Genomic DNA, 17,106 nt, shown 5'->3' with positions numbered 1-17,106 from the left:
CATGCAGAATACAGGACTTCTACCTGTAACAATGGATTTCTACATTGCAATATTGCTACTTTTACTTAAGTATAAACATGTGAGTACGTCTTCCATCGCTGCCAATGAAAAGTATTATCAAGACCTTGTGACAGTTTTGGAAATACAGGTTTTCCACCCGACAGCAAATATAGAAACTAATTTAAAATAACTTCATCTTAAAGTTTGGGTACTATTATGTGAAATGTGGTATTCAAGGGAAACATCACCCCCGCATATTCATGACTCCCGTTTGATGCAGTACCATCAAAGATTGGTTGCTATACTCACACACAGTGAATTACTCTGTCTGCATCTACAGTTCAATACGCAGCAGTTACATAAACTCATAAGTCATCTCATTAAACCTCATGAACTTCAGCTAACACTGAAAACTTGAAATATGTCTCGCAATCTGTCTCATATTTCTAGTCTTAACGTCCCAGGTCTCCACCAGACAAGTGCCAAGAGCCTGTGTGACAGATGGCTGACTGTTGGGAGAGACTGAACATATATTAACTCAGTTTCATACCCATACATTTAACCACCCTAAGCCCTATACACCCTATACAGTGGTTGGAAAAGTAATTATGTTTGTTATCTACAGTAAGTAAAAATATCAATACCGCAATGTAGAAATACTCTGTTACAAGAATATGTCCGGAATGCAAAATACAAATGTATTGGTATCAAAATATACTTATTGTACCAAAAGTAGACAGTATAAAATTATACAAATCTTCAGAAAATAGCAGATCTACAAGCTCCTTGTGAGCTTGTAGATTGTCTATTTTCAAATGGCGGAAGTATTAAAAGTTTTCAAATCATTCTAGTTGTGTAAAAAGTAAAAAATGTCCCTAGGCAATTAAACGTACTCCAATAAAGTATACTTAATACAGTACAGTACTTGATGTTCTTAAGCCCCTCCTTTTCTCCCTCAACACCAAATCTTTTCGGCAAATATTCGCCCACAGAATTGGGTGCCAGGCTTTTATTTTAACATACTACATGAGTGAAAAAAGAACAACAAGGGTACTGTAAATATAACATGTTACAACTCAACTAAACAATGTCAGGTAGGTTCAGCATATACTTGAAGTTATCAATGGTGTTAATCAACTTGAACCACAGCGTGCCTATTCTGGCGGGAACATTTGGCCAACGTATCCAATCTACTGCAGCTCAAGTCTGTTTTACTGAGACCACTTAGTAAAGTGGTCTTAAAATGGTTTTAAGTGCTTAAGGCCTGCCAACGCATTCTCACTCCCAAGACGGCAAATGAGGGTTCAATGGATTTGACCAAACGTCAAGCGAGACGCTTGACGTTTGGTCAAATCCATCCAACCCTCATTTGCCGTCTACAGAACCTGTGACAGCACATGCTGACTGTTGGCTCATCAGTCCCTGTCTGGACATAACTCGAAGCGGTGAAGTGGACTTCGCACATTCGGCACGGCGACTCGCTCGCCTGCATGGGCGGTGCCTCTCGTGGCTACGTCTTAGGTTTGAGAACGGCTGGGACGGTGCCAAGTGACGTGAAGGGGACCCCCCGTCATGCCAAATGTTTTCCGCTTAGTCACGTTTGTCCCATGAAGTCACTATAGTACTATTTCGGAGTGAGATTATGTTGCTGTCACCCACCATTAGAAACTACCAAGTTCCAACACAGCTGATCACCATCCCGCACACTACAAACTATCCATGCAGAGAGACAAAAGGTATCCTTCCTCCAAGTAGTACTGCTTGTCAAAATGTGAATTGCAGAATTGAAAAGAAAAATTAAATAGTTTATTTGATGATGAGCAAGGCAAATAAATAACAGGACCTACTGTACGCGTTTCGACCAAAAGGTCTTCGTCAGGGTCTATCTCCATGCAGAGAGTCAGTGTTTTGCCTGATCTATGCTGAGTGGTATGATGGTGTCCTCACGACGCAGGATGTGAAAAAGAGAGAGAGAGAGAGAGAATAGAAAGTTGCATTCATTCTGACCATGTCTCTCTCTCTCTGTCAGTGTGTTCCAGTGGTGTGTTTGGTAAAGGATGTAATCAGACGTGTGTGTGCACTAACAACGGTGTGTGCAACCCCATCGATGGCTCCTGTCAGTGTCGCTCTGGATGGATAGGAGACGACTGTTCCACAGGTGACACACGCACGCATGCACGCACATTTTTTGATTGATTGTTTGGTGGATTTATCGATTGATTGATTGATTTTTTTATTGACTATTTGATTGATTGCTTTATTAGTCAGAAATATAAACAGCATGTGGTACAGTAAGACATAAGCTAAAAGGATAACACAAAAAGGTCCTGTGGACTTGTTTCCGTTGTGGTCCCCCATGTATTCAATAAATGAGATACCAGAATAACCAGATCACTCCTTCTAGAATAGTGGCTGTAGAAGTAGTTAAATACCAATCCCATTGATATTTGCTTAACACTTCTACCCTGAGCCACTAAAAGAGTTCTACCTTGAGCGAATAACGACTTTTATAGTTAGACCTACATGTACAACTATGAAAATATTCAGGTTTAGTGGTTGCAGATAGTTGCATGCAGATGTCTCGAAAATATCTGATCTACAAGTTCACAACGTGCCGCACTGTGATGTATTGTGTGAGCTTGTAGGTCAGCACATTTTTTTCAGGTTTTGGGTTAACATTTAAATTACATTACATTAACAGTCCTAAAATGGCGATGTCATCACAATTATACAGTAATACAGTGTGTGTGTGTGTGTGTGTGTGTGTGTGTGTGTGTGTGTGTGTGTGTGTGTGTGTGTGTGTGTGTGTGTGTGCACGCGCGTGCGCGTGTGTGCATGTCTACAGTGTGTGTGCAGGGTTCTTGGGGCCCAGACTGCATCCATGTGTGTAACTGTCACAACGGAGCACAGTGCAACCCTGTGGACGGAGAGTGTAACTGCAGTCATGGATGGACCGGACTCTACTGCACTCAACGTAGGTCACACACACACGCACACGCACGCGTATGCGCGCACACACACACACACACACACACACACACACACACACACACACACACACACACACACACACACACACACACACACAATTCAATTCAATTCAAAGGGCTTTATTGGCATGAGAAAACATACGTTTACATTGCCAAAGCAGAAAGAACAATACAACAATACAGCAATACAATCAAAACAAAAACACACACACACACACACACACACAGGCCTACAACTCCCCCAGGTGGCCAGTAGTGAAACTGCATCCTGTGGACTAATGTAACTCGTAAGCACAGCAGTCATGGTTTATTTATGGCCCGAAACCTTTCCCCACCATTTAGAGTCTGTCTGCAAAGCAAGATGGGACCCTGTTCAATCATTTGAAGTAACCCCATTGGTTCACACACACATCAATCACTTCCCGAAACTGTGAAACTCCACTGCATCACTTATTGCACTCGAATTGTTTTGACCTGATGCTGATTTAGTGTACTCTCTTTAAATCAATTAGTTTCAAGCGACGTCAAGAGATGCCTGTGTATGTGTGTGTGTGTGTGTGTGTGTGTGTGTGTGTGTGTGTGTGTGTGTGTGTGTGTGTGCACGTGTGTGTGTGCACGTGTGTGTGTGCACGTTTGTGTGTTTTACTGATATTCGATCATGGAATACTACATAGTGCATATTGCTGACATGTCTGTCTGTCTGCCTGTCTCTCCAGGTTGTCCTACAGGGTTTTATGGGCGTGGCTGTGCTGAGGTATGTCACTGTCAGAACGGGGCTGACTGTGACCACAGGACTGGACTCTGTTCCTGTCGGACCGGATTCATAGGAACCAGCTGTGAACTGAGTAAGCGCTAGCCTGACACTCATTTCGTTTCACTTCATTATTCAGACTGAAAGCCCTCCCCACGGAAGCAGTTTATGGGGCGCATGGCTGAAACATACTCACCTCAGTGGCTCTCTCCATTGTGGTGAAACTCAATGGCTCTATCCATGGTGCTGAAACTACTCCTGACCTCAGTGGCTGTATTTGAGGAATGTTCCAGTAACCTCTCCTCACCTCAGTGGCTATATTTGAGGAGGGTACAGGCTTTAGTTTAGACATTGGTCTGACTGCCATTAGACCGACAACCTACCTCAAACCCTAACGGTACCTAAACCTACCTAAACGCACGGGAGCAGCGCATGTTCGACCGTTGTTTTCCGCATGTCGGTGCGTTGGTGTGTCTAATCTACGTGTGCATCCCTTTGAGGAATGTTCCAGTAGGCCCACATATTTCACCTCAATACCCAAAATACATTTGTTGTATTGCCTGTGAGACAGTAACTTATAAAATATGTTTTTAAATTAACTATTTAATAGTGAAAATAGCAGATTTGTTTGATTTTCATGTTTTTTCGTTTTTCTTTTCTGATTTTCTTTTTAATATTATTATTTATATATTTATAAATATATTATAAATTATATTATATTTAAATATTGTGAAATAATTTATTTCACAAAATAATAACAAAAATAATAATAATAAATAAATAATAATAACAAAAATAATTTATTTCACAATATTCACAAGTAAAATTGTATATTTACTCATGACCCATAAAAATGGACCCGCAACCCCAAAATGGGTGGGGTCCCACAGTTTGTGAACCAGTGCTCTAAACCCTCCATTCTCTTGTCTCCCCGCCCAGAGTGTCCCTCTGGGACGTTTGGCTATGGCTGCCAGCATCTGTGTGAGTGCCTCAACAACGCCACCTGTGATCACGTGACGGGAACCTGCTACTGCAGTGTGGGGTTCAAAGGCATCCGCTGCGACCAGGGTGAGACCAGGCTACATATTTGATATTTATGTCATATTTATGTGTTAGAACGCTGCCACATGATCGGAAGATGGTGAGTTCAAACCCCACCCAAAACTTTAGTTTCAAGACTGATTTCAGAGGAAGAAAACAAACAAAAAGCAGTGTGAATTGTCTGGAACAATTTTTTGAAATTTTGGAAAAAAAAGTTAGCCTCGTTTCATCTTCACCGTTTTTCATTTTTTTTTAATCGTCAAAAATGATGAAAAACGGTGCGCTATAGTATGCCGTACGATATGGGCTATAGCCCATGGTCCAAAATGATGAGAAACGAGGCTAACTTTTTTTTTCAAAATTTCAAAAACATGGGCTATAACCTATCGTTTTTGTCATTTTGTCATTTTTTTCAAATCTTCAAAAATGACGAAAAACTGCGCGCTATAGTATGCCGTACGATATGGGCTATAGCCCATGGTCCAAAATGATGAGAAACGAGGCTAACTTTTTTTTCCAAAATTTCAAAAAACATGGGCTATAACCCATCGTTTTTGTCATTTCGTAATTTTTTTCAAATCGTCAAAAATGATGAAAAACGGCGTGCCATAGTATGCCGTACGATATGGGCTATAGCCTACGGTCCAAAATGATGAGAAACGAGGCTAACTTTTTTTTTCAAAATTTCAAAAAACATGGGCTATAACCCATCGTTTTTGTCATTTCGTCATTTTTTTCAAATCGTCAAAAATGATGAAAAACGGCGTGCCATAGTATGCCGTACGATATGGGCTATAGCCCACGGTCCAAAATGATGAGAAACGAGGCTAACTTTTTTTTTCAAAATTTCAAAAAACATGGGCTATAACCCATCGTTTTTGTCATTTCGTCATTTTTTTCAAATCCTCAAAAATGATGAAAAACGGCGCGCTATAGTATGCCGTACGATATGGGCTATAGCCCACGGTCCAAAATGATGAGAAACGAGGCTAACTTTTTTTTTCAAAATTTCAAAAAACATGGGCTATAACCCATCGTTTTTGTCATTTTGTCATTTTTTTCAAATCGTCAAAAATGATGAAAAACGGCGCGCTATAGTATGCCGTACGATATGGGCTATAGCCCATGGTCCAAAATGATGAGAAACGAGGCTAACCTTTTTTTTCAAAATTTCAAAAAACATGGGCTATAACCCATCGTTTTTGTCATTTCGTAATTTTTTTCAAATCGTCAAAAATGATGAAAAACGGCGTGCCATAGTATGCCGTACGATATGGGCTATAGCCCACGGTCCAAAATGATGAGAAACGAGGCTAACTTTTTTTTTCAAAATTTCAAAAAACATGGGCTATAACCCATCGTTTTTGTCATTTCGTCATTTTTTTTAAATCGTCAAAAATGATGAAAAACGGCTCGCTATAGTATGCCGTACGATATGGGCTATAGCCCATGGTCCAAAATGATGAGAAACGAGGCTAACTTTTTTTTCAAATTTTCAAAAAACATCGGCTATAACCCATCGTTTTTGTCATTTCGTCATTTTTTTCAAATCTTCAAAAATGATGAAAAACTGCGTGCTATAGTATGCCGTACGATATGGGCTATAGCCCATGGTCCAAAATGATGAGAAACGAGGCTAACTTTTTTTTTCAAAATTTCAAAAAACATGGGCTATAACCCATCGTTTTTGTAATTTCGTCATTTTTTTCAAATCGTCAAAAATGATGAAAAACGGCGTGCCATAGTATGCCGTACGATATGGGCTATAGCCCATGGTCCAAAATGATGAGAAACGAGGCTAACTTTTTTTTCCAAAATTTCAAAAAACATGGGCTATAACCCATCGTTTTTGTCATTTCGTCATTTTTTTCAAATCTTCAAAAATGATGAAAAACCGCGCGCTATAGTATGCCGTACGATATGGGCTATAGCCCATGGTCCAAAATGATGAGAAACGAGGCTAACTTTATTTTTCAAAATTTCAAAAAACATGGGCTATAACCCATCGTTTTTGTCATTTCGTCATTTTTTTCAAATCGTCAAAAATGATGAAAAACGGCGTGCCATAGTATGCCGTACGATATGGGCTATAGCCCACGGTCCAAAATGATGAGAAACGAGGCTAACTTTTTTTTTCAAAATTTCAAAAAACATGGGCTATAACCCATCGTTTTTGTCATTTCGTCATTTTTTTTAAATCGTCAAAAATGATGAAAAACGGCTCGCTATAGTATGCCGTACGATATGGGCTATAGCCCATGGTCCAAAATGATGAGAAACGATGCTAACTTTTTTTTCAAATTTTCAAAAAACATCGGCTATAACCCATCGTTTTTGTCATTTCGTCATTTTTTTCAAATCTTCAAAAATGATGAAAAACTGCGTGCTATAGTATGCCGTACGATATGGGCTATAGCCCATGGTCCAAAATGATGAGAAACGAGGCTAACTTTTTTTTTCAAAATTTCAAAAAACATGGGCTATAACCCATCGTTTTTGTCATTTCGTCATTTTTTTTAAATCGTCAAAAATGATGAAAAACGGCGTGCCATAGTATGCCGTACGATATGGGCTATAGCCCATGGTCCAAAATGATGAGAAACGAGGCTAACTTTTTTTTCCAAAATTTCAAAAAACATGGGCTATAACCCATCGTTTTTGTCATTTCGTCATTTTTTTCAAATCTTCAAAAATGATGAAAAACTGCGCGCTATAGTATGCCGTACGATATGGGCTATAGCCCATGGTCCAAAATGATGAGAAACGAGGCTAACTTTTTTTTTCAAAATTTCAAAAAACATGGGCTATAACCCATCGTTTTTGTCATTTCGTCATTTTTTTCAAATCGTCAAAAATGATGAAAAACGGCGTGCCATAGTATGCCGTACGATATGGGCTATAGCCCACGGTCCAAAATGATGAGAAACGAGGCTAACTTTTTTTTTCAAAATTTCAAAAAACATGGCCTATAACCCATCGTTTTTGTCATTTCGTCATTTTTTTTAAATCGTCAAAAATGATGAAAAACGGCGCGCTATAGTATGCCGTACGATATGGGCTATAGCCCATGGTCCAAAATGATGAGAAACGAGGCTAACTTTTTTTTCCAAAATTTCAAAAAACATGGGCTATAACCCATCGTTTTTGTCATTTCGTCATTTTTTTCAAATCTTCAAAAATGATGAAAAACTGCGCGCTATAGTATGCCGTACGATATGGGCTATAGCCCATGGTCCAAAATGATGAGAAACGAGGCTAACTTTTTTTTTCAAAATTTCAAAAAACATGGGCTATAACCCATCGTTTTTGTCATTTCGTCATTTTTTTCAAATCGTCAAAAATGATGAAAAACGGCGTGCCATAGTATGCCGTACGATATGGGCTATAGCCCACGGTCCAAAATGATGAGAAACGAGGCTAACTTTTTTTTTCAAAATTTCAAAAAACATGGGCTATAACCCATCGTTTTTGTCATTTCGTCATTTTTTTAAAATCGTCAAAAATGATGAAAAACGGCGCGCTATAGTATGCCGTACGATATGGGCTATAGCCCATGGTCCAAAATGATGAGAAACGAGGCTAACTTTTTTTTTCAAAATTTCAAAAAACATGGGCTATAACCCATAGTTTTTGTCATTTCGTCATTTTTTTTAAATCGTCAAAAATGATGAAAAACGGCGCGCTATAGTATGCCGTACGATATGGGCTTTAGCCCATGGTCCAAAATGATGAGAAACGAGGCTAACTTTTTTTTTCAAAATTTCAAAAAACATGGGCTATAACCCATCGTTTTTGTCATTTCGTCATTTTTTTCAAATCGTCAAAAATGATGAAAAACGGCGTGCCATAGTATGCCGTACGATATGGGCTATAGCCCACGGTCCAAAATGATGAGAAACGAGGCTAACTTTTTTTTTCAAAATTTCAAAAAACATGGGCTATAACCCATCGTTTTTGTCATTTCGTCATTTTTTTTAAATCGTCAAAAATGATGAAAAACGGCGCGCTATAGTATGCCGTACGATATGGGCTATAGCCCATGGTCCAAAATGATGAGAAACGAGGCTAACTTTTTTTTCAAAATTTCAAAAAACATCGGCTATAACCCATCGTTTTTGTCATTTCGTCATTTTTTTTAAATCTTCAAAAATGATGAAAAACTGCGCGCTATAGTATGCCGTACGATATGGGCTATAGCCCATGGTCCAAAATGATGAGAAACGAGGCTAACTTTTTTTTTCAAAATTTCAAAAAACATGGGCTATAACCCATCGTTTTTGTCATTTCGTCATTTTCTTTAAATCGTCAAAAATGATGAAAAACGGCGTGCCATAGTATGCCGTACGATATGGGCTATAGCCCATGGTCCAAAATGATGAGAAACGAGGCTAACTTTTTTTTTCAAAATTTCAAAAAACATGGGCTATAACCCATCGTTTTTGTCATTTCGTCATTTTTTTCAAATCTTCAAAAATGATGAAAAACTGCGCGCTATAGTATGCCGTACGATATGGGCTATAGCCCATGGTCCAAAATGATGAGAAACGAGGCTAACTTTTTTTTTCAAAATTTCAAAAAACATGGGCTATAACCCATCGTTTTTGTCATTTCGTCATTTTTTTCAAATCGTCAAAAATGATGAAAAACGGCGTGCCATAGTATGCCGTACGATATGGGCTATAGCCCACGGTCCAAAATGATGAGAAACGAGGCTAACTTTTTTTTTCAAAATTTCAAAAAACATGGCCTATAACCCATCGTTTTTGTCATTTCGTCATTTTTTTTAAATCGTCAAAAATGATGAAAAACGGCGCGCTATAGTATGCCGTACGATATGGGCTATAGCCCATGGTCCAAAATGATGAGAAACGAGGCTAACTTTTTTTTCCAAAATTTCAAAAAACATGGGCTATAACCCATCGTTTTTGTCATTTCGTCATTTTTTTCAAATCTTCAAAAATGATGAAAAACTGCGCGCTATAGTATGCCGTACGATATGGGCTATAGCCCATGGTCCAAAATGATGAGAAACGAGGCTAACTTTTTTTTTCAAAATTTCAAAAAACATGGGCTATAACCCATCGTTTTTGTCATTTCGTCATTTTTTTCAAATCGTCAAAAATGATGAAAAACGGCGTGCCATAGTATGCCGTACGATATGGGCTATAGCCCACGGTCCAAAATGATGAGAAACGAGGCTAACTTTTTTTTTCAAAATTTCAAAAAACATGGGCTATAACCCATCGTTTTTGTCATTTCGTCATTTTTTTAAATCGTCAAAAATGATGAAAAACGGCGCGCTATAGTATGCCGTACGATATGGGCTATAGCCCATGGTCCAAAATGATGAGAAACGAGGCTAACTTTTTTTTTCAAAATTTCAAAAAACATGGGCTATAACCCATAGTTTTTGTCATTTCGTCATTTTTTTTAAATCGTCAAAAATGATGAAAAACGGCGCGCTATAGTATGCCGTACGATATGGGCTTTAGCCCATGGTCCAAAATGATGAGAAACGAGGCTAACTTTTTTTTTCAAAATTTCAAAAAACATGGGCTATAACCCATCGTTTTTGTCATTTCGTCATTTTTTTCAAATCGTCAAAAATGATGAAAAACGGCGTGCCATAGTATGCCGTACGATATGGGCTATAGCCCACGGTCCAAAATGATGAGAAACGAGGCTAACTTTTTTTTTCAAAATTTCAAAAAACATGGGCTATAACCCATCGTTTTTGTCATTTCGTCATTTTTTTTAAATCGTCAAAAATGATGAAAAACGGCGCGCTATAGTATGCCGTACGATATGGGCTATAGCCCATGGTCCAAAATGATGAGAAACGAGGCTAACTTTTTTTTTCAAAATTTCAAAAAACATGGGCTATAACCCATCGTTTTTGTCATTTCGTCATTTTTTTCAAATCGTCAAAAATGATGAAAAACGGCGTGCCATAGTATGCCGTACGATATGGGCTATAGCCCACGGTCCAAAATGATGAGAAACGAGGCTAACTTTTTTTTTCAAAATTTCAAAAAACATGGCCTATAACCCATCGTTTTTGTCATTTCGTCATTTTTTTTAAATCGTCAAAAATGATGAAAAACGGCGCGCTATAGTATGCCGTACGATATGGGCTATAGCCCATGGTCCAAAATGATGAGAAACGAGGCTAACTTTTTTTTCCAAAATTTCAAAAAACATGGGCTATAACCCATCGTTTTTGTCATTTCGTCATTTTTTTCAAATCTTCAAAAATGATGAAAAACTGCGCGCTATAGTATGCCGTACGATATGGGCTATAGCCCATGGTCCAAAATGATGAGAAACGAGGCTAACTTTTTTTTTCAAAATTTCAAAAAACATGGGCTATAACCCATCGTTTTTGTCATTTCGTCATTTTTTTCAAATCGTCAAAAATGATGAAAAACGGCGTGCCATAGTATGCCGTACGATATGGGCTATAGCCCACGGTCCAAAATGATGAGAAACGAGGCTAACTTTTTTTTTCAAAATTTCAAAAAACATGGGCTATAACCCATCGTTTTTGTCATTTCGTCATTTTTTTAAATCGTCAAAAATGATGAAAAACGGCGCGCTATAGTATGCCGTACGATATGGGCTATAGCCCATGGTCCAAAATGATGAGAAACGAGGCTAACTTTTTTTTTCAAAATTTCAAAAAACATGGGCTATAACCCATAGTTTTTGTCATTTCGTCATTTTTTTTAAATCGTCAAAAATGATGAAAAACGGCGCGCTATAGTATGCCGTACGATATGGGCTTTAGCCCATGGTCCAAAATGATGAGAAACGAGGCTAACTTTTTTTTTCAAAATTTCAAAAAACATGGGCTATAACCCATCGTTTTTGTCATTTCGTCATTTTTTTCAAATCGTCAAAAATGATGAAAAACGGCGTGCCATAGTATGCCGTACGATATGGGCTATAGCCCACGGTCCAAAATGATGAGAAACGAGGCTAACTTTTTTTTTCAAAATTTCAAAAAACATGGGCTATAACCCATCGTTTTTGTCATTTCGTCATTTTTTTAAAATCGTCAAAAATGATGAAAAACGGCGCGCTATAGTATGCCGTACGATATGGGCTATAGCCCATGGTCCAAAATGATGAGAAACGAGGCTAACTTTTTTTTCCAAAATTTCAAAAAACATGGGCTATAACCCATCGTTTTTGTCATTTCGTCATTTTTTTCAAATCTTCAAAAATGATGAAAAACTGCGCGCTATAGTATGCCGTACGATATGGGCTATAGCCCATGGTCCAAAATGATGAGAAACGAGGCTAACTTTTTTTTTCAAAATTTCAAAAAACATGGGCTATAACCCATCGTTTTTGTCATTTCGTCATTTTTTTCAAATCGTCAAAAATGATGAAAAACGGCATGCCATAGTATGCCGTACGATATGGGCTATAGCCCACGGTCCAAAATGATGAGAAACGAGGCTAACTTTTTTTTTCAAAATTTCAAAAAACATGGGCTATAACCCATCGTTTTTGTCATTTTGTCATTTTTTTTAAATCGTCAATAATGATGAAAAACGGCGTGCCATAGTATGCCGTACGATATGGGCTATAGCCCATGGTCCAAAATGATGAGAAACGAGGCTAACTTTTTTTTTCAAAATTTCAAAAAACATGGCCTATAACCCATCGTTTTTGTCATTTCGTCATTTTTTTTAAATCGTCAAAAATGATGAAAAACGGCGCGCTATAGTATGCCGTACGATATGGGCTATAGCCCATGGTCCAAAATGATGAGAAACGAGGCTAACTTTTTTTTCCAAAATTTCAAAAAACATGGGCTATAACCCATCGTTTTTGTCATTTCGTCATTTTTTTCAAATCTTCAAAAATGATGAAAAACTGCGCGCTATAGTATGCCGTACGATATGGGCTATAGCCCATGGTCCAAAATGATGAGAAACGAGGCTAACTTTTTTTTTCAAAATTTCAAAAAACATGGGCTATAACCCATAGTTTTTGTCATTTCGTCATTTTTTTTAAATCGTCAAAAATGATGAAAAACGGCGCGCTATAGTATGCCGTACGATATGGGCTATAGCCCACGGTCCAAAATGATGAGAAACGAGGCTAACTTTTTTTTTCAAAATTTCAAAAAACATGGGCTATAACCCATCGTTTTTGTCATTTCGTCATTTTTTTAAAATCGTCAAAAATGATGAAAAACGGCGCGCTATAGTATGCCGTACGATATGGGCTATAGCCCATGGTCCAAAATGATGAGAAACGAGGCTAACTTTTTTTTTCAAAATTTCAAAAAACATGGGCTATAACCCATAGTTTTTGTCATTTCGTCATTTTTTTTAAATCGTCAAAAATGATGAAAAACGGCGCGCTATAGTATGCCGTACGATATGGGCTTTAGCCCATGGTCCAAAATGATGAGAAACGAGGCTAACTTTTTTTTTCAAAATTTCAAAAAACATGGGCTATAACCCATCGTTTTTGTCATTTCGTCATTTTTTTCAAATCGTCAAAAATGATGAAAAACGGCGTGCCATAGTATGCCGTACGATATGGGCTATAGCCCACGGTCCAAAATGATGAGAAACGAGGCTAACTTTTTTTTTCAAAATTTCAAAAAACATGGGCTATAACCCATCGTTTTTGTCATTTCGTCATTTTTTTTAAATCGTCAAAAATGATGAAAAACGGCGCGCTATAGTATGCCGTACGATATGGGCTATAGCCCATGGTCCAAAATGATGAGAAACGAGGCTAACTTTTTTTTCAAAATTTCAAAAAACATCGGCTATAACCCATCGTTTTTGTCATTTCGTCATTTTTTTAAAATCTTCAAAAATGATGAAAAACTGCGCGCTATAGTATGCCGTACGATATGGGCTATAGCCCATGGTCCAAAATGATGAGAAACGAGGCTAACTTTTTTTTTCAAAATTTAAAAAAACATGGGCTATAACCCATCGTTTTTGTCATTTCGTCATTTTTTTTAAATCGTCAAAAATGATGAAAAACGGCGCGCTATAGTATGCCGTACGATATGGGCTATAGCCCATGGTCCAAAATAATGAGAAACGAGGCTAACTTTTTTTTTCAAAATTTCAAAAAACATGGGCTATAACCCATCGTTTTTGTCATTTCGTCATTTTTTTCAAATCTTCAAAAATGATGAAAAACTGCGCGCTATAGTATGCCGTACGATATGGGCTATAGCCCATGGTCTAAAATGATGAGAAACGAGGCTAACTTTTTTTTTCAAAATTTCAAAAAACATGGGCTATAACCCATCGTTTTTGTCATTTCGTCATTTTTTTCAAATCGTCAAAAATGATGAAAAACGGCGTGCCATAGTATGCCGTACGATATGGGCTATAGCCCATGGTCTAAAATGATGAGAAACGAGGCTAACTTTTTTTTTCAAAATTTCAAAAAACATGGGCTATAACCCATCGTTTTTGTCATTTCGTCATTTTTTTTAAATCGTCAAAAATGATGAAAAACGGCGCGCTATAGTATGCCGTACGATATGGGCTATAGCCCATGGTCCAAAATGATGAGAAACGAGGCTAACTTTTTTTTCAAAATTTCAAAAAACATCGGCTATAACCCATCGTTTTTGTCATTTCGTCATTTTTTAAAAATCTTTCAAAAATGATGAAAAACGGCGTGCCATAGTATGCCGTACGATATGGGCTATAGCCCACGGTCCAAAATGATGAGAAACGAGGCTAACTTTTTTTTTCAAAATTTCAAAAAACATGGGCTATAACCCATCGTTTTTGTCATTTCGTCATTTTTTTTAAATCGTCAAAAATGATGAAAAACGGCGCGCTATAGTATGCCGTACGATATGGGCTATAGCCCATGGTCCAAAATGATGAGAAACGAGGCTAACTTTTTTTTCAAAATTTCAAAAAACATCGGCTATAACCCATCGTTTTTGTCATTTCGTCATTTTTTTAAAATCTTCAAAAATGATGAAAAACTGCGCGCTATAGTATGCCGTACGATATGGGCTATAGCCCATGGTCCAAAATGATGAGAAACGAGGCTAACTTTTTTTTTCAAAATTTAAAAAAACATGGGCTATAACCCATCGTTTTTGTCATTTCGTCATTTTTTTTAAATCGTCAAAAATGATGAAAAACGGCGCGCTATAGTATGCCGTACGATATGGGCTATAGCCCATGGTCCAAAATAATGAGAAACGAGGCTAACTTTTTTTTTCAAAATTTCAAAAAACATGGGCTATAACCCATCGTTTTTGTCATTTCGTCATTTTTTTCAAATCTTCAAAAATGATGAAAAACTGCGCGCTATAGTATGCCGTACGATATGGGCTATAGCCCATGGTCTAAAATGATGAGAAACGAGGCTAACTTTTTTTTTCAAAATTTCAAAAAACATGGGCTATAACCCATCGTTTTTGTCATTTCGTCATTTTTTTCAAATCGTCAAAAATGATGAAAAACGGCGTGCCATAGTATGCCGTACGATATGGGCTATAGCCCATGGTCTAAAATGATGAGAAACGAGGCTAACTTTTTTTTTCAAAATTTCAAAAAACATGGGCTATAACCCATCGTTTTTGTCATTTCGTCATTTTTTTTAAATCGTCAAAAATGATGAAAAACGGCGCGCTATAGTATGCCGTACGATATGGGCTATAGCCCATGGTCCAAAATGATGAGAAACGAGGCTAACTTTTTTTTCAAAATTTCAAAAAACATCGGCTATAACCCATCGTTTTTGTCATTTCGTCATTTTTTAAAAATCTTTCAAAAATGATGAAAAACTGCGCGCTATAGTATGCCGTACGATATGGGCTATAGCCCATGGTCCAAAATGATGAGAAACGAGGCTAACTTTTTTTTTCAAAATTTCAAAAAACATGGGCTATAACCCATCGTTTTTGTCATTTCGTCATTTTTTTCAAATCGTCAAAAATGATGAAAAACGGCGTGCCATAGTATGCCGTACGATATGGGCTATAGCCCACGGTCCAAAATGATGAGAAACGAGGCTATCCTTTTTTTTCAAAATTTCAAAAAACATGGGCTATAACCCATCGTTTTTGTCATTTCGTCATTTTTTTTAAATCGTCAAAGATGATGAAAAACGGCGCGCTATAGTATGCCGTACGATATGGGCTATAGCCCATGGTCCAAAATAATGAGAAACGAGGCTAACTTTTTTTTTCAAAATTTCAAAAAACATGGGCTATAACCCATCGTTTTTGTCATTTCGTCATTTTTTTCAAATCTTCAAAAATGATGAAAAACTGCGCGCTATAGTATGCCGTACGATATGGGCTATAGCCCATGGTCCAAAATGATGAGAAACGAGGCTAACTTTTTTTTTTCAAAATTTCAAAAAACATGGGCTATAACCCATCGTTTTTGTCATTTCGTAAAAAAAATTAAATCGTCAAAGATGATGAAAAACGGCGCGCTATAGTATGCCGTACGATATGGGCTATAGCCCATGGTCCAAAATAATGAGAAACGAGGCTAACTTTTTTTTTCAAATTTTCAAAAAACATGGGCTATAACCCATCGTTTTTGTCATTTCGTAAAAAAATTTAAATCGTCAAAAATGATGAAAAACGGCGCGCTATAGTATGCCGTACGATATGGGCTATAGCCCACGGTCCAAAATGATGAGAAACGAGGCTAACTTTTTTTTTCAAAATTTCAAAAAACATGGGCTATAACCCATCGTTTTTGTCATTTCGTAATTTTTTTCAAATCGTCAAAACTGATGAAAAACGGCGTGCCATAGTATCCCGTACGATATGGGCTATAGCCCACGGTCCAAAATGATGAGAAACGAGGCTATCTTTTTTTTTCAAAATTTCAAAAAACATGGGCTATAACCCATCGTTTTTGTCATTTCGTCATTTTTTTCAAATCTTCAAAAATGATGAAAAACTGCGCGCTATAGTATGCCGTACGATATGGGCTATAGCCCATGGTCCAAAATGATGAGAAACGAGGCTAACTTTATTTTTCAAAATTTCAAAAAACATGGGCTATAACCCATCGTTTTTGTCATTTCGTCATTTTTTTCAAATCGTCAAAAATGATGAAAAACGGCGTGCCATAGTCGTAGGATATGGGCTATAGCCCACGGTCCAAAATGATGAGAAACGAGGCTAACTTTTTTTTTCAAAATTTCAAAAAACATGGGCTATAACCCATCGTTTTTGTAATTTCGTCATTTTTTTTAAATCGTCAAAAATGATGAAAAACGGCGCGCTATAGTATGCCGTACGATATGGGCTATAGCCCATGGTCCAAAATGATGAGAAACGAGGCTAAC

The 17,106-nt window shown here is 37.6% G+C and overlaps 1 protein-coding gene across 1 annotated transcript in view; it reads left to right on the top strand.

The window, feature by feature from the left end:
- LOC308314125 (uncharacterized protein) overlaps nt 1–17,106 on the top strand; it is a 105,288-nt gene that overhangs the window by 53,556 nt on the left and 34,626 nt on the right. Inside the window, exons 16-19 of the mRNA XM_080761539.1 lie at nt 2,030–2,158; nt 2,846–2,974; nt 3,707–3,835; nt 4,681–4,809. Coding sequence (XP_080617665.1) covers nt 2,030–2,158; nt 2,846–2,974; nt 3,707–3,835; nt 4,681–4,809 — 516 coding nt within the window. The remainder of the gene's footprint in view (nt 1–2,029; nt 2,159–2,845; nt 2,975–3,706; nt 3,836–4,680; nt 4,810–17,106) is intronic.

This window comes from Protomyctophum bolini (genome assembly GCF_963924005.1).
Source record: "Protomyctophum bolini genome assembly, chromosome: 1".
Lineage (NCBI taxonomy): Eukaryota > Metazoa > Chordata > Actinopteri > Myctophiformes > Myctophidae > Protomyctophum > Protomyctophum bolini.
This window is presented reverse-complemented; position numbering and strand designations above follow the sequence as displayed.